General features: G+C 39.6%; 1 protein-coding gene across 3 annotated transcripts in view; it reads left to right on the top strand.

Moving 5' to 3' along the window:
• RORA (RAR related orphan receptor A) overlaps positions 1-21224 on the top strand; it is a 424209-nt gene that overhangs the window by 36643 nt on the left and 366342 nt on the right. For 2 of the 3 annotated variants that reach the window (XM_064157434.1, XM_064157437.1), the window contains exons 2-4: positions 11784-11894; positions 19450-19581; positions 20694-20935. In XM_064157434.1, the coding sequence (XP_064013504.1) occupies positions 20767-20935 (169 nt within the window). In that variant the 5' untranslated portion in view covers positions 11784-11894; positions 19450-19581; positions 20694-20766. Of the gene's footprint in view, positions 1-11783; positions 11895-16958; positions 17110-19449; positions 19582-20693; positions 20936-21224 lie in introns of all 3 variants that reach the window. The other variant, XM_064157435.1, reaches the window with a different exon arrangement.

Here is a 21224-nt window from a genome sequence, read left to right on the forward strand (position 1 = left end):
TACGGCACTCTTCTGATGCCTGTTTACTTATATAGTTGTAAGTGTTCCTAGGAATCTGCTTATAAAACAACTATCTTAATAGAAGCAGACAGTGGAAAAGAACATGAGTACTGTTGTAGAGAATTGGTGAAAATACTTAGACAAAAGAATAAATGCAAAAATGGCCATTTCTTTAAAGCTGGAAGAGCATGACCTGTATTCCTGCCTGTACATAAGGCAGGAATTACTCTCATTGCATGAAAAATACAGATTTTTTTTTTTTGGAAGAACCAGTATATTACTGTATAATCAAAGGCTAGGGTATTTTCTCACAAGAGAATAAGAGTGAAAAGATGGGTTTTTATTGTGGTGTTTCTTTGATTTTTTTTTTTCCAAGCTGATATTTTTTGGATAGTTTGGCTTGGCTTTTTTTTTTTTTTTTTTTTTTTTTTTTATTTTTGGTTGTTGTGGTCTTACTGCCCTGTTTTCGGCTATGAAAATTGGGTATGGCATTTCAGTGCAACTTAACATTCATATTTGACCTCAAGGTAAGCATTTGCTAAAACTGCATCTGCTGAAATGAAATTTGGAGACTTCTTTTACAGATCATACTGGAGCTGCTTGTGAATAAGTTATTTGTAGCATTAGCAAACCAAATGCTGAGCTAATAAGGACTCTGAAAAGAATGCTGACTATAAACTGTCACTAAATTTGATAATTTTTCTGAAAACCAGTTCACCTGCCTCAGTTTGCTCCAAGTAGGTTAAGTAACACCAAGCAGTAGGATTTAAATTATCTGAGCATGTATACAGTCCTGTCATTGAGATGTAATAAGTGAATTTAAAAAACTCTTCACCCTTATCTAAGTTTGTTGATATAAAATCTTTATCAAGATCAGCTCTAAATATTTAAGATACATTTTAGAAGTTGGATATTTAAGAGAATCAGAATAGTTTTAAAGAAGATGAAAAGTGTTAATGAAAATTTTTATAGTTCAGGATTTACTGGGAATGCTTTTTGTGGCTCTGAGTTTGGAAGTCTTTATTCATTGGTATAATGACTGAGCTGAATGTCTTAGAAGTCTAATCAGTAAAAAGTTCCTTTAGGGATTTTGTCTATATTGTATGAAAATCATATGGAATTTAATTTTGCAACAGGGAATAGAAAATGAGGCTGTGATAGCACAGAGGGTAGGCACAAATAAAACTCTTGCTCTGGGTGCTCCTTAAAAAGCAGAGATGAGTATATCAGAGCTTGATCTAAAGCTAACTCTTATTTGAAGAGTTTGATAAGTTTTACAGTCTATGAAAGTAATTTGGAAATATTTTTGCACAAGGAAAAAGAAACATTAATGCCTTAGGGTAAGAATGCAAGAAGTTTTGTCTTTCCTAAAGCTCTTTGAAGAATGTCTTAGACAAGGTGCTGTGATGTTTGCACTAGGGTTTTGGAAAATATGAAAAACCTCAGTTCTTGCAGTGTGTCTTTTTACTAGATGAGCTCAAATAATTCATATTGGGATCACAGTTTTACCTCTTTTAGAGTCAAAAGCATTTGCATCCAGGTTTTACCACTAAAGGAAAGGATGAGCTGTCTAAATTATGCAGTGGAAGTTTATCTGTTTGGCTTATCTATCTCTGGTTTTTGAAAGATAAAAAGAATTTAGCTTGCAGTTAAGAGAGCTGTCATTACCGCTCTTACTGTATATTGCATTAGTTTCCTTAAAAAGCTCCTGAAGTTCAAGTCTGGTGCAGGAAAATGCTTTTATTGCCTTTTACAGACTTGTTCAATTCTGTAAATATATATAGTGCCTTTGTATCCACTACAATTTAACAGGAGGGAGGATAATCCGACACTTAATTGTAGTGAGAGAACTTTTTTTGGACACAATAAGAGATCTGGAAAGTATTTCTTCTGCGTTCAGTCAGGATTTAAACAAAAAGAGGAGTAGAAAAACATTGAATGGGTAGTCTGTATCTGTCCCAGACAGAGCATGCTGTGAGTGAATGATGGAAACTACTGGCTAAAGTCAAACTACCAATCGAAAGAGATTTTCAATATGTAAATGTTTTAAGTCAGCTGATGAGCTTTTGAGAGGCTCATATCTGTAATACTGATCTTAGGAATTACCTGCTGCATATGTCCAGCATTTTTTTTCAATTGTAGAGTACATTAAAGAAATTGAAATCTCTCTGAGAAGAACTTGAAGACAAATTGTAAATTCTAAGTTATAATGTTGCTGCATGTAGCTTGGAAAATTGGGTATCCTTAGACTCGTGCTTTTTCAGTGTGTTGTGCAAGTTGTTTGGCAAAACACAGACTTTTTCTAGTCAGTCTGCCAAACCCAGCTGTGGGATACAAGCTCAAATGAGAAAGTGCTAATATACTATTACAAGAAAAATGAAAAATAATTTGTGTAAAATTACTTGGTCTGCAATGCAAATGGCTTCCCAGACAGTCTTCATGTAGAATTTTCAGGAACACAAACAAGGGAAAAGGTGATATATAAGCTTTGTGGCATACTGGCTGTAAGGAAGCTGCATCTTCAGAAATGAGATTTTTTTGTTTTCTTTGTACTCTCTAGTTGATTAAGTACTTTCCAGAGACTGCTACTCAGTCTAGTAATGGTTTTGTAGTGTTATTTGACCACTGAATAGATGGTAGTGATCTTGAGCTAAAAAAGCCTTTACAAATATTAAGGAACAGAATTATGAAAGAAGTAATATTTTATGGTTTTGGAGTAATACATCAGCCATACTTTTACCATCTGATAGCATCTGTGAATTTGTAGGTTGGTAATACAGCTATCCCTGGAATAGGACTGCACAAAAATTCAAACATAGCCATAATGAAAGGGTAAGACTTTTAGGGAGAGTTTAATAAAGGCGGGTTCTTGGTAAAAATATCTAGTTAAGAAGTAAAACTCTTGTATGGAATGAAACTAAAAAGACTGAGGAATGTGGGTGAAGGGGAGGGGAGAGTGAAAACTGTCAGGTGTGGGTGTGTGCAGCAAAATAATACATTGCAGCCATGTGTCATGACTGGCAGCTTTGTAATTTGTCCTGGATGTATGTGAAGAGGAGCCAAGTTCAGTTCTTTAGCTCCTAGAAAATGAACCGTTTTTCACAATTCTGAAGCCAGTGGAAGTTTTAAGGTCATGAGATGGAACCTTGGACAAGGCCTTTGTGTTTCTCAGTTTTTCCACCCAAACTTTAGGTTGAAGTAGTTGTGAAACACTTGCAAGGCTAATGTATTTGAGTCTGGGCGAAAGGAATGAATTGCCTCCCTGCCCTGGGAGAAATACTCATATGTCAGCAGTTCCTTCCATGACTTCAGCTTTGCCTAGGTAGCTCTCTCTATAGACATGGTAAACTTCATTTTCATGCATGATTATCAGGCATGTCAATATGCCTAGTTTCAAAGCTAAGATTTGTAGTTCTGTATTAGCTCAGAGGAGAAAAGCTAAGCAGTTTCCGTGTCTCCCATTCCATATCTCTTGTACCTTCCCCAATTCTGAAAAATGTTAAAAAAAAAAAAGTATAGCAACTGGGCTTTTCTCATCAAGCATCTCTTGAGACTCCAGCTCCAATCAGAGGAGAAACATCAACAGTCAAAACACAGATGTATCAAACTTCTACTAAATTCACTTTCCTCCATGCCTGAGAACTGTGCTTATATTTGCCTAAATACAGCTGTGACAAAGCCTACCTTGTTATTTTGACTGGGAACTTAGAGGAAATTTTAATTAAGACAATTTGATTATATTTTTTGAGTGCCTGTGATACTAATATTCTGTCTGGCATTTCAAATGCTTATTTTTCTTTGTCATTTCCTCAAATGAAAAGTTTAAGGCAGCAAAGAGAGTATATATCTTGTTATTATACTATACATTTTGAGGTGTGGAAGTTCTCCTAAATGTACCATTTACATACCTCTTGTATGTGGAAAAAGTAGCATTGATGCATGTTCTGAGTAAAAAATGCTGAATATTATACTTTTAAGCTCAGTAATGATTTTCATCACCAATGATAAATGTTTAGATAGTTTTAAAGTTAATCGTATACAACTTTTTATGCATTCTCAAAATAATTACTATGGGAAATATTCTCCTGCACAATGGTATAAGACTAAGATACCACACAAACCAGGAAAAAATATCAAACAGTTTCTAAGATGCTGCTGTGTCTGCAATTCTTATCTGAGTTTGGAAGTACCCCATCTTGTAGCAAAGACTGCTGGAAAGTTGCACGATGCATGTAGTCAACCAGGTGTTCAGACATTACCATTTCAGCAGGCAGCAGACAGTCTCAGCAGCAGCAGCAAAACTTTTTTGTGATGAGAGCAGCTTTTAGGAACGGTGTGGAGCACAACCTGTTATTCTCTTCCTTATTTGTGGCAAGTCTGGTGTTAAGTGGTGCAAGTATTACTCAACTCAAAAGCAAATGCAACAATTTAAACCCTAATTGCAAGTAAACTGCAGTCACAGAGACAGAGATGGAGAATGGTGTATATGGCTTATGAGCAAGTAAATTAGAAATTTGGAGCAATTTTATCAGCCTCATGACAGTTCCCCCCCATGAAAGTAGTGAGTCAAAGCTGGGCCATTTAATTTAAACGTAGAGCTGAGCAATTAAACCAATTCAAGGGCACATCCATTAGATCTGAGCAAAATTTCCTGCACTTAATATGGGCTTCATGAAATGGATTGAACTATGGTCAGATCAACACAACGCGAGTAATGCTGGGAGGATAATTTGCATCCTGAACCTGGAAAGCTTCTCTGCTCTAGAGCTTGTCTCTGAGAGATCCTAGCTCAGGTCAGTGCACAGTGGAGCTATCATGCTCATCTGAGCACCTCTGCTTTCCTTTTGTACACTGCAGCTGGCTTGGTGAAATGCTGTGGGGAAACTGTCTCCTGGCTTCCAGCTGCCACTGAATTTTATCTTGAGCAGAAGCTGGAAATACGTAAGAATGTGGAGGCTGTTGCCCATTGCAGAGAAGTAAGTTGTTAACTTGTTTCTGAAAAGGCACTGGCTTCCTATTCACAGTTTCTGTTTATTAAGAGTTCAGCAAGCATTGGGAGCTGCTGGCACTCAATGGTGAGATGGTGCCAATCAGCAAACTTGTCTCTGTGGAAGCAGTGGCTGTGCCTAAGACATTTTAACTATGGGAACTGCAGCCTTATACTGCTGCAGGATGGACATCTTTTGGAGTTGTGGGGCTGAGAAGGAAAAGCTGAACTATGACACCCAAGCCAAACTGTAAGTGATTACTGCAGCTCTCTGTACATGTTAGGGATGCCTTCCTACAGAAGGGCAAGTATTTGTGGCAGTGACATCTGCATCTTAGTTGCTGCCACATTACGTTCACTGCCCAATGAAGTCTATCATTCACTGCTTTTGTAGTGGGAAACAGCTTCTAGGTATATATCTTATGGAGCACTATGTAGCTACTAGGTTAGAGACTCACATAATTTTCTTGCTCTATTGTCCTCTGGACAGTGGAGAAAGCTTCAATAAAAATTGAAAGTATATCTACCTTATACTCCCCTGCATAAAAGAGGTGGACCTCAGGTGGAGGAGGAATTAGAAGTGTTCTAAAACTTTTGTGAGAGCTCTAACTGCAGAGCTATTAGATGAAGAAGAGTTCTTCCTATAGCTGTTCATAAAAGATAGGTGTACCCTCTGTTTTATGATAGAAAAAGCTTGAGTGCTAGAGGTTCAGAAAGTGGGGGCAGCTATTTCCCTGCAGTGAGGATTGCTCACCTGGTGTCTGCAGCCTTGAGACATCTCTGTTGCTACGTGTGAACCTCATCTCTGTCTAATCCTCCTTCTGCATTGTAGAGAAGTTCTGGGCACCTAACTGGGCACAGGGGATTGTTTTAAGCCTCATTTGACTGTTAGACATTGAAGCTGAGTGTCACTGTGCAGAAGCCTTTCTGTAAATGCTGTCCAAGTCTCATGAGTGCTTTTGAAAATACTTAATTTTTTTTCCAAGCCTGATTTTCAAAGATGATGCAGAAGCCTCCGCTGAAAAGGGGCTTGAACTTCGTGATCTACAGACAATCAGCACTAACCCAAAAATTCCCAGGTTTTGCTCCAATGTAACAGTTCTCGGTATTATTATGTGGTGTTCTATCTCCATGTGACCTCTGCACACAGTCTTTATTCTCATCTTCCCATTTCATACATTGTACCAATACCTTTAAGAAAAATTCACATAAGCCAGGAGAACAACCTTTATTCTGAATAAATGATACATAATTGAAATCTGTAAGAAAACTAAACACTCAGAACATTCCCTTAAGAAACAACACTTTCAGAGCATCTGTTGTTTTTTCTAAACATAAATCAGGGTGATATTTATGAAGGTCTGTAGCTCTCCTTGATTGAAAACCTGGCTGAATATCAAACCTTTTTTGTATCTTTAACCAAACTTGACCATACTGTGATTAAGATGTGACTTTCTAGATGCAAAGCATGGTCGTATTAGTGAGATCATTGACTAGACTATATTTTCCTAAGTCATCTTAGTGTAGCTGAGATGGATGCAAATGAGATGTTTACAGCTACTGTTATCTATGAAAACTGATAACTTAAAGCTGAAGAAAGTAGCAAACTGAGTAGTTTATCATGATTACCAGAATCCAGAAAGAGGCAGTAGTTTTTTTATCTCCTTTTCAGCAAATCCCTTTCTCTCTTTACAAAGACTAAACCCCTCTTTTTTCCCCTAGAGATCTTCCTGAGGTTCCAGTACAGAATTTAGTTCCATCTGCCTCTTCTGGCTTCTTCAATGTGGCACAGAAACTTCAAACAGGAGATTTTTTTTTTTCTTTCTAAAAATGCTCAACAGATTAATATGTGGCTGTTATTCTAACTTGTGTTTGTTTATTTTATCACATCATATGAAACACCCCACCAGAGAAGAAAGAAAACCAAACATCTGAATCCCTTACATGGAGAAATAAATTGAACTTGAAAAAGCTGCAGTTTTTAATCTGTGCACCATAATTAAACCCACTAATGAGTTAAAGCATAAATATGGAATCAAATATCATAGTAGAATTTGTGTTTGTCTGAAGCATCAGTCAATCTGTATGTCTGTAGTCCTATGTTTCGTTAGAACCTCTTAACTTTCAAGTGTGGTTCAAAATGACTCTTGAAAGTCTGCAGCTGGACCATCCTTCTAAACGTGTAAGTGATGCTTCCAAAGGTAGGAAGTGTCAGTAGGACACCACTGGGGTGATATCCCAGCTCAGCAATTTTGCTTTGTCTCTCTGAGCACTTAAGAAGCAGGAAACTTGACAAATAATGACTTGGACACATCCCAACTTCACAGTGCAAGTCTCCAGTGCAGTTTCAGCTGGACAAGCTGCAGTTCATGAGTTTCAGATCTTCAGCATCTTCATCTTGATAAATCCATGTGCAGCACAGAAGTAATTCTGGCTGAGCTGTACTTAAGGTCTGAGAGCACCCCCTTAGCCTAATGTGAAAAATAGTGGTTGATGGGCATGGCAGCAGGCAACATCTGGTAAGGTCTTGCTGTTGTGCATAAGTTGTCAGGTAGCCTAGACTTGCTGCTGTGCCTTACTCTGTAAATGCAGGTATCCAGATTGAAACTGCACACATGATAAGACTGTGGTGCTCCTTAAGAAAAGCCCATCTCTGAGTTTCCTGTTCCTTTCTTTCATTTTCACATTATCTCAAGTGTAGCAAGTTTGGGGAATATTCAGGACATGAAGTAAATCTCATTTTTCATTTCTGTGTTTGAAAACAACTCTAAATTTGCAATGACTGGAAAAACTGCTGGGGCAGCTTAATGTGTTTGCTATGGGGTTTGCATTATGCTGCATCTGACTACTGTTTTTTCTGGGCATTAATTTTGCTGTTGATTACTATGAGGATCCTTGCTATTTCATAGAAATCTCTCAGCATTTTAATTGACCAGGCAGAGCATTTGTCTACAGCAGGAATTTGCAAAGCATGATCATGGAGTGACATACTTTGGAATTGCCTCTTTCAGAAGTAAGTGACCAAATGAATTTTGGCTGTACTCAGTAGGCTGCATGGTCACTAAAACTGTAGCAGATAGAAGCTCTCTACTAGCTACCAGGTCTTCTCCGAGGGAAAAGTGATGCAGTTCTGCTTGCAGCTCAAGACTAGAATTGCCTCTCTTATGAGCAAGCCTAAGGGTTATAGGGCAGAAGTAATCTTTTTTCTTCCTAATGAAGCTAGAGACATATGCACAAACCCAACTTTTTCACAAGTTAAAGCAGGAAGGGAGATAACTCCCTTGCAGAATTTTCTTTTCATCGCTGAGTCTGGAAGTGTAGCTTTCAGTTCACAATTAGAAAAACTGTAAGAAGCACACTGAGTAAATGATCAAATGTAAATGCACATCTTCAAATAATGCCAATAGTATTGTGAACCCATTTAGTAACCTACAATGCTTCTTGTGGAGAACTGCAAACATTTACTAATTATGTTGATATTTTCAGCGTCTGGAGAACATACTGCTTTTAGTGGGTATCATAGCACTTTCTGAACTGCACCGCAGTCTGATCTTTTCTTTTGAGGGAACCAGTTGCTTTAACTATTTTCTCCTGTGTTTAGAGATTGTGTTTTTCAGAATGTTCAACAATAGCTGCTACTCTAGTTAGACACAGGCAGTACAAACACAAAACTCTTAGTCTTGCTCGGCTGAGCTGGCGTGGCACTCTATGAACTGCTGGCATTGGGAGCCTGCTGGGATAAAGAAAGTGGCATTGACCAAACACTGTGAAACATGACAGATTCTCCAGAGGCAATGGCACTAAAATGGAGAGCATTAAGCACAATTTTGCTTAAATAGAAGATAGCTGCGTGCTAACCCATTCTGCTTCTTGGGAATAATAAGACTGTACCAATTCAGGATGAAATTGAAGTCAAACATAACAATTTCTTTGTAACCAAAAGCAAGTCTGTGTCAGGGATGAGTTGGAACTGAAGTCTTGAAATAAGGTGGTTTCATGCAGGAGCCTTTCTCTTGTTGCCTGTTGGCAGGGAGGGTTCATAGGCAGCACTCCACTTGTTGCTGAGGAAGTCATGGACAGCTGGCACCTCTGCATATTGGAAGGCCCACGTGCTGTTTGGATGTGTTAGACCAACAGTAGTATGTTTCAAACTGGTTTCCTAAAAATATTTTTTCCCATCAGTTTCACAGATTTGGGGTAAACCACTTGGTTATTCAAATAATTAACTCAGGTTTTTTTTCTACTTTCTTACAGGTAAGGCACACTATTCTGTCAGTTACAGTTTTAGTTCCTTCCAACAGTAGGGAAATCTTGGGTCAGATGCATCAAAAAGGATAACAGATAGTTTTCAGGTATTGCATACTAATGAATAGCTGACTCATATTCATTATTTATCTACCCCAGAAACTTAACAAATAGCTTGAAAGCTAATTATTGAATTTCTGTATTTGTGGAAAACAGCACTTCAGAAAGTGCAGATCACTGAATACCAATGACAAGTTTCTATATGTGTTCACTGCAAGACAACATTAAATTCACATCAACCCTGTATGTCCTCATTCATTTTTCTATTTGCCTGTACTGGCTTTTTGCCACCACTTAAGCACTTTGGAAGATGGACACAGTGTAGATTGAAGACAGACATGAACCAAGGAGCATCTGGATTAAGGCATGAATCTGTGTATTTTTTTAGTATCACATGTCACCTTGACACATCTGGGAAAGAGTCAGGATTCTGAAAAAGCTGACTGATACCATGGTTAAATGGTTCCTGATACAACTGCCTTCTCTTAATACACTGCTGCAGCTGCTGTGCTTTAATAGTTCTAAGGTGACTCTTGAAATTCTGCCAGCTGTATGTAAAGTCCTACTTTGTAAAACTCTGAATAGCCAAAGCTATTCCCATTGGGAGTTTGTGGATCAGGTGACTAGGCAGCTCTTTCAACCTGGGATGTTGTGTTTTTTTTTTCTAACAGAAGAAACACAGCAGAGCAAAAGGGAAAGAGAAGAGGGAGACAAGATTGCTGGTGTGGTGGAAGAATCTGTCATTCCAGAAGCTGGTCATATCCCTAGTCTGACTAGAAGCAGGTTGCTGCATCTGTGTCAGCCTGCCTAAAATGAAGAGAGAGATATTACTTAACTACTTGTGGTCCTTTTGATCCCTTACTTCCCTGTACTGGCAAAACAAGTACTGTAACTTGGCTTGAGCTACTGCTGAAAGTGTTAAGTGATACACATATATTTCTAGGAAATATTTCAATCCAGGTTGGATGGGGCCTTGAGCAGCATGGTCTAGTAGGAGATGTCCCTGTCCATTGCAGGGCCTTGAAAGTAGATGATCTTAAAGGTCCCTTCTGACTCAAACTGTTCTGTGATTCTAAACCACCATGCTGTTTGTTCCTTCTGATGGTCCAGAACTCAATCACCAAGTACATACAGTGAGCAGTCCAATTACACAGTGCATATATACATATGTTTATGGACATATATACTCCAGAATGAGCACAATAATTGTAGAAGAAACCATGACAGAAACAATACTGTGTATCTCTTGGTGATTCCATGGATACTATTGGGAGCAGAAGTGCTATTATAGGATCAATCAAAAAAAGCAGCTCAGATTTCCAACAGTTAAGTAGTTATATTGCAAAATAATATTTCTGGGGAAAAAGAGCAAGGTAAATTAAAATGCAACTGTTCAACTGTCTTGGTACCACTGAGTTTCTTCAGTTTGAATCAAAACTTTAAAAACAGAGGGTGTTTGAAAAGAAAAGGGATATCAGACCTTATACTCAAATTTAGGCTTGTGATCTTCTCAGACAGAAGCTTCAATACTTATAAAATATTATGGTTTAACAGCCCATTTTATTAGCCAAAATACTGAGGACTATATTGATGGCATTTGGAGCATTTAAGCGTGTATCAAGTTAAACATGTAATTAGTTTCGCTCTTCGTTAGCTGCATATGTTCCCAATTCTTACTTCTCAAAAAAACTTAATCATTTTGTAGCATAAATATGTGCAGGTCTATGGACACTGAGGTTTTTCCTTTTTTGCTTTCTGCATGTCTTGTTTGCCCATAAAGTCTGAGATATATTTTCTATTAATAGTGCATAGCCAAAAGGGGCACACAGATGTCATTACTTGATACAGAAAATACTGAGTAAATGTATGATTCTTTTCTGCCTCTGTATGCAGTCCAGAAGGTACACAGTTTTCCTTATAAAAGGGTTGTAGAAGCATATGTAAGCATGGTCAATTAAACAAATATTCCATCTTTGAGTATTAGAAATAATTATAGGCTTTAAAATGTATTTTTGGAAACTTTTTATGATCAGTTTCAAAACTATCCCCTCTCCCTCAATCCCTTTTCTCTGAGGGGAAAGCATTTGGAGAGTTGGATGTTTAGAAAAATCTCTTATCCACAAACCAAAGTTCTGCAGAAAAAGCTACTGTGGTAATCAGTAGATTCATCTGGGGAAAATATAGAGCTGAGCTATTTATTTATCTTTAATTATAAGCGGTTAAACAAGAAGAATAGACTTACAGTTCCAACTGAACTTAAAAAGACTGTGGTTGGTGCCAGCTAAAAATTAATTAGTAAGGAATTTTTAATTCCAGCATCCTAGGCCAAGAATCCATTCCTTGATAAAGATGTCCCCATGGAATAGAGTTATGAGATCAGATTAGAAGGAACATAAACATTATATCACATGAAACTTGTACTTTGAGCACCAATCCATAGAGTGTACCGGGTTTTTTTCTTTTTTCTTTCTTTTTGGTGCTGAAACATAAGCTCACAGCTGACCAGACGGAGGCCCAGCATGCCAAGTGAAAGAACACAAGATCCCTGAATGTAGCAGGAAGACTCTGAAGTGGAAAAGTATTAAGAGCTTTTTCATCTGAGGTAAGAAATCACTCAGCTGAATTTGTTTGTGAGCCTGAAATGATAGAATAGCTAATACTGTCCATTTAAAAGATCATTACATGCTGCTGCTTCTCTGTTACCTACTTGAAGCAAAGGAGCATCAAGTGCTTGTGAGAAAAGTTGTATTAATTATTTCTTATTATTTAAACTTCTTTCTCCCAGTTTTGTTAGATTCTGGCTTTTTTTTTTGAGGTATGGGTAAAAGGCATAAAAACCTTAAAATTTCATAATGGAAAGCAGTGTTCAGCAATAGGTGTAAGATAGAAGATTTTTTAGTTTTGGGGTGAAAAAGAGAAATCTTTTGGTCCTCAAAATCTAAACTCATCCATTTCAAATATGTTCCCCTTGGAGAAATTTTGCAACATTAGGCAAAACAGGAGACTTTAAAGCTAATTTTTGTTATGCCTTTAGATTTATGTTCAATCAAAATATTGTAAGTGGAGCTGCTACAATCTGGTTTTCATATTTTATACATTTATGAAACCCCACAAATATTAGTAAAGAACTTAAAATTGAAATGCTTTATGTTCCTTTGACGTTTTTTCACTCATCTTGCTGTTCAGAGTATCACCATGAAGGTCTTATAAAAATGTAAGTCTCAATGGAGAGGAGGTGCAGCAGTAGTTTTCATTGGCACACATGCCAGGAAAATATCAGTGTTTCATCAAGATGATAGATAATTTGCAGAGGAATAGAATTAGTTTAGTATTAAGCTAGCGGTGTAAACATGAAATTGTTTGGCTAATCTATTTAAATTGGAGGCAAATGATTGCCTTCACACTAAGGTGAAAAATGCATACTGTTGCCAGTGAAAGTTTGTGTTGATTACTTTGACTAATGGAGGGCCTGCAGAGATGGAACATGGTAGAAGCTGCAAAAAGAAACTGGAAAAGCTCCTGTGGACACTTCATTAATGTGTCCATAGGGTAACATGTTCATGAAGGATGTGGAAATACATAATCTGTTTTATATAAGTAAGCTGATTGTCATGTTAGTTACTTGCTACCTAGGCCTTTGTCTTCATAATTATTATTTTTTTAAATTTAACCTTTAATAGTTTTACCTGAGAAGCTGTTTTATGTTATTTCCAAATGATGGTTAAATGTCTACAACAGCAACAAGGATTGCTGAGGTGGTTTATGAAAGAAACCCATGAATTATGGAAGATAGCAAAGATAGAAAGAGGCATGCTATAAAATTTGTTTAAGTGACAAGCTCAAGTGGAAGTGTAGTCTATGAATCTGTGGAGTATGGCAGGTTTTATTTTTGCTTTGAACTTGAAAACAGCTGTGTGGAGTTATCAGGAAATCTCCCAGTTGCAAGATTCAGGCCTCAGCTAAAACCAACTTCTTAAAGCAAATTGCTTCCTGTTTTGACTAAGAAACCTGTAAAGCGATTATTCTCCTAATGAGAGAATGTAGTGTTACTAAATACAGTTGTGAGGATATTTTACATACCTTGGTTTTCTTTTAAATAATAGCTGTCTTTTCAAGAAAAGTGAAGACTCTTTCAAGAAAAAGAGGAGAAATGCTTTATCTCGCTCATAGGCTTGGTATAATTCAAAAGTAGACTGCGCTAGGGTCTTGCATTGCCAGACTTATGCTGAAATTGGCTGTTTTTCTGTGTTCTTTAAGAAGGAAAAAAATCAAATATTTTGGCATGTAATTTCCATAATTCAAGATGTAAATAAAAACCTTTGGCAAAAGATTTGGTAGTAGTAGCTGTTTGGCTAACAACCCTGTCCAATTTATTTAAAAGTGGTTGAAAATAAAGTATCGAAAAAAAATCTACCCCTGAAATATTTTTTTGGTCAGGATGCTTTTACAGAGAGGGGCTGAGTTTGTCAATGTGTGTTTCTTCCCTCCAGCCTTATGTTTGACTTTTAATTGATGGAAATTTTGAAAATTATGACATGTGAAAACAGCTTGCCAGTGGTATAAGTCTTTGTCTGGGAAGAGCTTCTGTCTTAGTTGAAAGAGCGCACACAGGCCTCAGAATACTTGTGCTGGAGTCACAAGCCTCAGTATGAAATCCATTCTTAATGTTGCAGTGAGACATGACTGTTAAATGTTGACATCCTTTGGCTCTAAGGATAGTTGAGCCTTGTAGTTTAAGACATATTGGCGTCTCTTGGTACTAAGTAGCCCACTTTACATTATGTGTGTACTTCTGTAGTTGGAATTGTCAAAGAATCAGCACGTGGGTTGTATGAAGGTTATCAAAGGACTTTCAGTAGCTGTAGTATATCCCAAATGAAACTTCTTGTTTGCTTGTGATTTTTCGGGAAAAATCCAGAGCTGGGTCATTTGAACAAAGTCTTTTTTGTGGTTGATTTATGCATTTGAAGAGGAAATTGGAAAACAGGCAAGACCCTGGTGTTCCTTTTTAAAGGGTGGTGGTGGGGGGGGGTGCTGTTTGGGTTTTTTAAAGAAGATATTTTACTTTGAAGCACATCTAAATTTAATTTTTAACAATTAAAAAAAAGCAAGGTGAAAAATGCATCATTAAATTTCGGGTCTTATTTTATTTACAGGCATTTTCCCTATCTTCTTCTTTGTCACAGGAAAAAAAAAATGCAAAGCTTATTTTGAGTTTTGGTACTTTATAGAACATGAAGACAGCTCAAACATCAACTTCTTTTTTCTTCCCACTATTCAAACCGTCACTTTTGGAAGTTCAATAGTTCTGCCTTCTTACCTCTCACCTCCAAACACAAGGAAATATAGTTATTTTCCTTATTACAATACCTTTGTCTCTTTAACACTTTGGAATATATTCTCTATGAAATTCCTCTCCTATTGATTCTATTTTCAGCATAGTACTTGAAGATGCATATTAATCTGTTTATTCTGTATAGAATATAATAAATTTGGGGCATAACAGCCTTTGTCTTTTACAATTGTTGTGTTCTACTGTGGAATGTTATGCTCTCAAAGAGTTAAAGCAGACAGTACATGTTTTCTGTTGAACTTTGCATAGGTAGGAGGTATCTTTCCATTTTAGCTTGAAATAAAAGTATATCGCTAGATACAGTGTTTAAATAAATTAAATGAGGCTTCAAATTATGTAGAACCTGACTAATTATTTTAAATTAAATTACAGCTTTCACTTCTGCAGTTTTGGCATAATTCAGTTTTAATGCCTATCTAAAATGTAATGTCTGTGCTGGTTTTGGCTGCTTGATAAATTGATGACTAGTGTATTTTTTTGTATGTGTACAGTGAAGGCAATTTTTTTTATTTCTAAGCTAGCCAGAAGATCAAGTTCTGTGACTTGGATTAAAAAGAGACAGATCAGAAAGTGTACAGTCATGGCTCCTTACCATTGTAAAAGAATACCTGAGAAAGCTTTCCACCACCCCTTCAAAATGTTTTCTTAGATGGTTGGGTTGATATTGAGAGAGACAGGGCAGGCAGCTTCTTTTATACCTTTGCCACCTTTCTGAAAGTACTATGTTGCAAATTGTTGTGAGTTAGAGGTGAGGTGAGGTACACCACTGCTTATTTGTGTGAGTACTTCATTCAGCTTAAGTCGGTGTGCTGTGCATGACCTCAGATATGCAGAGGGTTTTTTGGTAATCTTTCTTTCCAGATAGTTAGAAGTTAATAGCAAAGAATATTACTTGACTTGAGATTGCTGCAGATATGTAAGTTAGTGTTTCAGCTTGACTATGCTTTAGACACGTGCATGTGCTAGACAGTTTCTAGCAATGACATGGTAATGCGCAGTAGCTTGTAGCTTTCCTATTCATATGAACTTCTAGTCTGATACACTTTTGCTTGGCTAGTGCAACCTTGCTTAATACTTTTGAGTGAAAGTGAGCTTTCCAAATGCATTTGCATACTCTGATACTGTAGGATCTTGCCAGGGAACCAAAAAACTGACCTTACCTGAAAGAAACGGTATTTTGAACGGGGTTATTGATGGGATCCACCAGCATGACAGCTGTGTGAAAGCATATGTACAGTCATCATCCAGACAGTACTAACATTTTTTTTCTTAAGGAGATACTAATTTTTTCCTCCTTGCTTTAACCTGCTTCAACACAACTACTGGTGTTTGGTTTTGTTTTGTTTTTTTTTCATAAAAAAGTATGTTGTCAGTCTGCTATAAAGGATAGTCTATAATAAATGAGGGAACAGCTACTGAATAAAAACACAGTTAAGAAGGTGCTGAAGCAAGAGTTTGTTATAAAATAACCACCTCACTTTGGACCTAGTATGATCAGAAATGGTGTCTCACTTCCTGATAATCACTGGAAGTTTCCATTTTCTTGAAATGAGCAATGTATCTTTGGATCAGGTTTTTCTATCCCATTTCCCTTCAACTCTCCAGAGCTGGGCAGGCTGAACTACTCCTATAATTCAATTAGCTTACCTTCATGGGAGGAAGAAGTTGTCTGCAAGTGCATAGAATGAGAGAAAGGTGTTCATCTTTCTAAAGACAGATAGTAATCTTTTTAACCATCTGCAAGGAAAACAGTAGCACAAGAATCATGCTGAGAGAGACATGTATCTGTGGGGGTTTTGCCGTAATTCACTCACAAAAGAAACGAACTCTTAAGAAGAGGCCTGAGATGTTGCTGCTTGCTCTTTACATCTGGGGACGCTGATTGTGGACATAGAGCTGTACAGATAAGCACAAAAGAGTCATTATTTCATATATAATTCATACTTCAGTTTTTGTTCAGAAACACAAAATCCAGTAAGGAATGAATCCAGAAGGCAGGACAGGGAAATGGAAATTGAGGCTTAGCAAACAATGAAAAGCAGCTCATGGTTTACACTGAGTGTGCAGCAGCAGGAAGAAGGAGATTCCACTGAATCTGTGCTGTGCTAGCTAGTTAACGAAGGCTCTTCAGTCTTTAAAACAAACAAAATTATATCTGTGGGTGTAAATTCCAGATGAACTGTTTGATTAGCTTTCCACTTGGGTTAGAGAGAAAGGCTGTGGGAAAGGGTCCACTGAAACTGCATCCAGTCAGTGCCTCCAGCACAGTTGTCTTATTTCTTTCCTGTTATTTCTTTCTTTGTTTTCATCTAGGGTAAGACAGAATGCTGTTGAAGTGCTATTTAATATTTGGCAGTAATGCCTCCCATTTAGGCCCAAGCAGGCTTGAATTGCGCAGCTTGAAATTCACTGTGGCTGCAGCCTTGAAGGCAGCGAGCAGGTTGACTCGTGCATACTTACCTAGGTAAGAATCCCTCCAGAGATGCGAAAGGAAGGGAGAAAAGAGCGAGAATTAACTTTGCTGCTTGCTTGGGAAGTGTCAGCGGGATTATGGGATTGAATGGCAAAATTATGACATCCAGAGATGCCCAGGTTCATCCTCTGGGACGGCCTTGTCTCGGTGGCCTTTCTTAAGGGAGCCTGGGATCCCTCAAACCACCACAGTCTGTTAGATTGCAGCAAACAAGACTTCCTAGGAAGGTCTGGCAGCCCACTTGGACATGTCATGGTGTGCCTAGAGTTCACCATAGCCTGGATCCAGAGAAGGGAATGCATGCTATTATATACTTCCTGGTTTGGGAATGTACCTTGGCATTCTTTTTGAAGTGGGATATTTCAGCAGCTGTATTAGTTACATATGTAGAAGACAATCGCTGACCCCATCAAATTCAAAATCTGTGAACGTTGTGGTGAAATGGTGCTGAACTGTGACCTGTGATTTTCTTCTGTGTGCTCTGTGTGTCTGTTCCATGAAAGTGTCGCTGTGTCAGTGCTCTGAAAGTGTCAGTATGGTCTTAATATCTTGTGCGTATCAGAACCACACAAAAGTTGTCCAGTTTTTTTTAACTATTCTTTTATCTACATGGAATCCATAACATTTCCAGGAAATGTTGGTGACACTTGGCCTTTCTCCACCCCTCCCCATTATTGTTATTTCTGTTGCAGGTGACCTCCACAGCAATTTCTGAAGCCCTTTTAAATCTAACCAAACATTTCTCCTCAAGTTTTTCAGCATACCTGTCTTTGTTGCTAATGCTATCTCACGTGTTTAAACAAGCTTAGCGAACAAAGTTAATGAACCATTTTCATATGGGTTGGAAGCTAGAAATGAAAGAAAGACCAAAGAACGAGGAAGATCTCTGTGCACAGGATGTCTTGGCATAACAGCTTCATAAAGAGGGAACTTGACAAAAGTCATGATGACTTTTTTCACTTATATAAAGTTGAAATGAACTGTCACCCAATTAAAAAAATATTTTTCTCTCATGATGCTTTCACATTTTTGGACACTCTTTCTTTTTGCAGAAGAGCTAAGCTGCTTTGTCTCCTTGCTTGTGTAGGTGCTGAGAAAACGCTTAGATTTGTCTCTACAAACATGCTATGGGTCTGTCCTGCTTTAGCTTGTCCTTGCTACTGGTGACTTAAGAGAGATATTGTCAAGTAACATAAAACTATTTTTTCTTCTCTACAGGTGCAGATGTTCTAGGCACTTGGGTGTTTAGTCCTCTCTCATTTCTCACCCTCTGCCCCGCAAATGTCTTCTGAAAAACAAAGCTCTGCTGCATGTTGTGCTATTACAGCCTTCAGTGTCTCGCTTTCTTCTTCCTTCTCTCCTTCTCTTCTGAAAAAGCAAATTGAAAAATAGTTTAGTTTTAGAAAGGAGGGAAAAGATACCCTGAACAACAGTTGCATGGCTGAGGTAGGTTTACTAAATCTCAGCAGTCTTTAATGGATAGAAGAAGAGGAAAAAGCTACCCCACAATCCCTGATAATTTGAAGTATCTGAAATACTACAAACAGTTCTGCAAAACACTTGCATGAATAATCCTTACTGTGGGGAGTAGTCCAATTGTTCACAGTGTTGGTGAAAAGCAGTGGTCTGGCAGCTTTGAGGAATGAAGTCCTTTTTTTATTATCCGGGCAACTTTCCCAACACACACTGCCTGGTCAGCCTGCTTAAACTCTGATCTGAAGGGAAAGGGATAAGCTTTCTCTCAGGATAACAGGCAGTTCACTTTCCACAGCACACTTAATTCTTGCTTCTATTTGGAGTCTGCCAATTAGTGAAAAGTAAAGGGAGAGGGTTTGCAGGAAATGGCAACTTTAATCTACTAAACTTGCATCAGAGAGGGACCACCTCACTGTCCTCTGCAGAATGCTGGCCAGACCAAACTGTGAACCTGTCAGTGCCAGCATGTGTTACAGCAGTGCTCCCCACTTCACAATAAGGCACTGGGAGCAAACTGTGTTCCTGCCTCCCTCTTCAAGTTTGCAATCTAGGAACTGCTTCTGTGAAGGCTTGAGATAGTTTCATTTGTCACTGTTGAAAAACCTTGTGGCCTTTTGTGCCCATACCCCAGGGCTGCCAGGCCTTCGGTAACTGAATACTTAATCGTGAGGAACAAGCACTGCTTTACTCAATAGTCAAGGCCTGTAAGTCCAGCTCTGACCCTCTCAGACTTATTTGCACTCTGTAAATTAATACAGCATCTTTTTTAATTCTCCTCTGTTTTCTGCAGTCTCTGTCCATCCCTCTCAGATGTAAGTAGTCACCAGTTAATCAGAACTCTTGTGTGGTTTTCAGAGACGGATGAATGAAACTTCAGGGTCTCTGGACCAACAGACCCGAGAGTCTACCCATCCTCAAAAAGAACTGTCAGCAGGTCAAGATGTAATACGATTTGTGGACAAGCTCTGGGGGCAAACAGGACTCATGGTATGTTTCCCAGCTGTTTGAGTGCAGCCACTCTGTGTCAGATCAGTGCAGTACTGGCAATTAGACTGCATAATTTGTCCAGGGTTCACTTATGAATTTCATTGGGTACCAGCACGTAAAAGCCATAGCAGCAGTCCTGGTCAGCAGAAGGTAGCGTATCGGCTGCTCGCACATGACTCGTTGCCATTTGGAGAAAGCTCGTACTGCTCTCAGCATGAATGCCATTATTTGGGCTACTCAGGCCCTGTGTCCAGGGAGAACAGTTGAAGCAGGCAGCCTTAGTACCTTCTGTGCTGGAAGCAGTAGGGCTGCATGTAACATGGCCTCTGTTATACAAGAGGGATGTGTTCTTCAGCACACTGCTTTCGGAGGCTGTTACTTAAGTTTTAAACCTGGATGATGGACAAGGAGTTGACCGCCACTGAAACTGAGCTGCACTAGAGTGCTTGCACAAGTCAGACCAGAGCCCTAGGTTTTTATGGCACGTTGCTCATCACCTTTTGTCCTTTGTCCAAGTGAACTTCATTGAGGGAGGGATATTGTCTGAAATATTGTCTCCTCTGGCTGCATGGTCGCTAAACGTGTGGGTCTTGTGACAATTCAGCTGGCACCTCCTCGTGCAGCTTCACCAGAACCAGTCATGGGGGAGAAGGCAGCTTAGCAGCTCTTTGCACTAGTGCTGGGGCTGGAGCCCGGAGCTCCTCGTGGGCCTGGTATCCTTGTCGGCCGGGTCTCACAGGCGCGTCGAGCCGCGGATCTTAGCCCAGCTGGAGGTCGTGAGGCCTTCCCAGGGCGACGGCAGCATCTTCTCTTCCCAGAGACCCGCTGGGGGCTGCAGGGGCTCCGCGACCTCCGCCTCCTCGGGGGCCGCCTGCAGGCCTAGCCCGTCCTGCACTTGCCCCGCAGCCACGCCGCGGCAGGCGGCCGAGGCCCGCGCCCTGGGGCCGCACCGAAGGGCGGCGATGCGGGGCGCGGGGCTGGCGGCGGAGCGCGGGGGGTGCGGGGGCGGGGGGGTGTGCAGCTCTCGCTAGCGCTGCCTGTGGTCACAGCCAGGCAAGCTCACATCCCATCTGGATCACGCTCGCGCTCTCCCTTCTGCTTCCCTACCATAGAGTTGCGCTGGAAACAGAAGATAGAGGGAGTGTAGGAGCTCGCCATCTCCAAGCGATCTACATTGGGAAAAACATGGAGTCCGCTCCGGCAGCCCCCGATCCAGCAGCCAGTGAGCCGGGCAGCAGCGTCTCCGAGGCGGCCGCCGGCGCCAGGGACACCCCGGTGAACCTGGAGCCTGCCCGGAAAAGCGATGCGCCGGCTCCCGTCCGCAGGCAGAGCTACTCCAGCAGCAGCAGCAGAGGTAGAGACACTTGGAGAAGGGGGAGGGGGCCGGGGGAGTGGGATCGAGGGGTGGGTGGGAATAGGAAGAGGGGGGTAAGAGAGAAGAGGGAAATGCAGCAATTTAATCCCTTGTTTTATTGCTCGTGTTTGCTGAAGCCACGCACGCAAACAAGCCACGCTTCTACAGCCTGAAAAACCTTGCAAACTTTTATAGCTTCTTTTAATTGCTGCAGGAGGAGGGACAAATGCAATGAAAATATTGAGCGGTGTTTGGTGCTTTTCTGTCTCTCTCGTTTGTTGCCTGTGCT

This window comes from Pogoniulus pusillus, chromosome 17 (assembly GCF_015220805.1).
Source record: "Pogoniulus pusillus isolate bPogPus1 chromosome 17, bPogPus1.pri, whole genome shotgun sequence".
Classification (NCBI taxonomy): Eukaryota; Metazoa; Chordata; class Aves; order Piciformes; family Lybiidae; genus Pogoniulus; species Pogoniulus pusillus.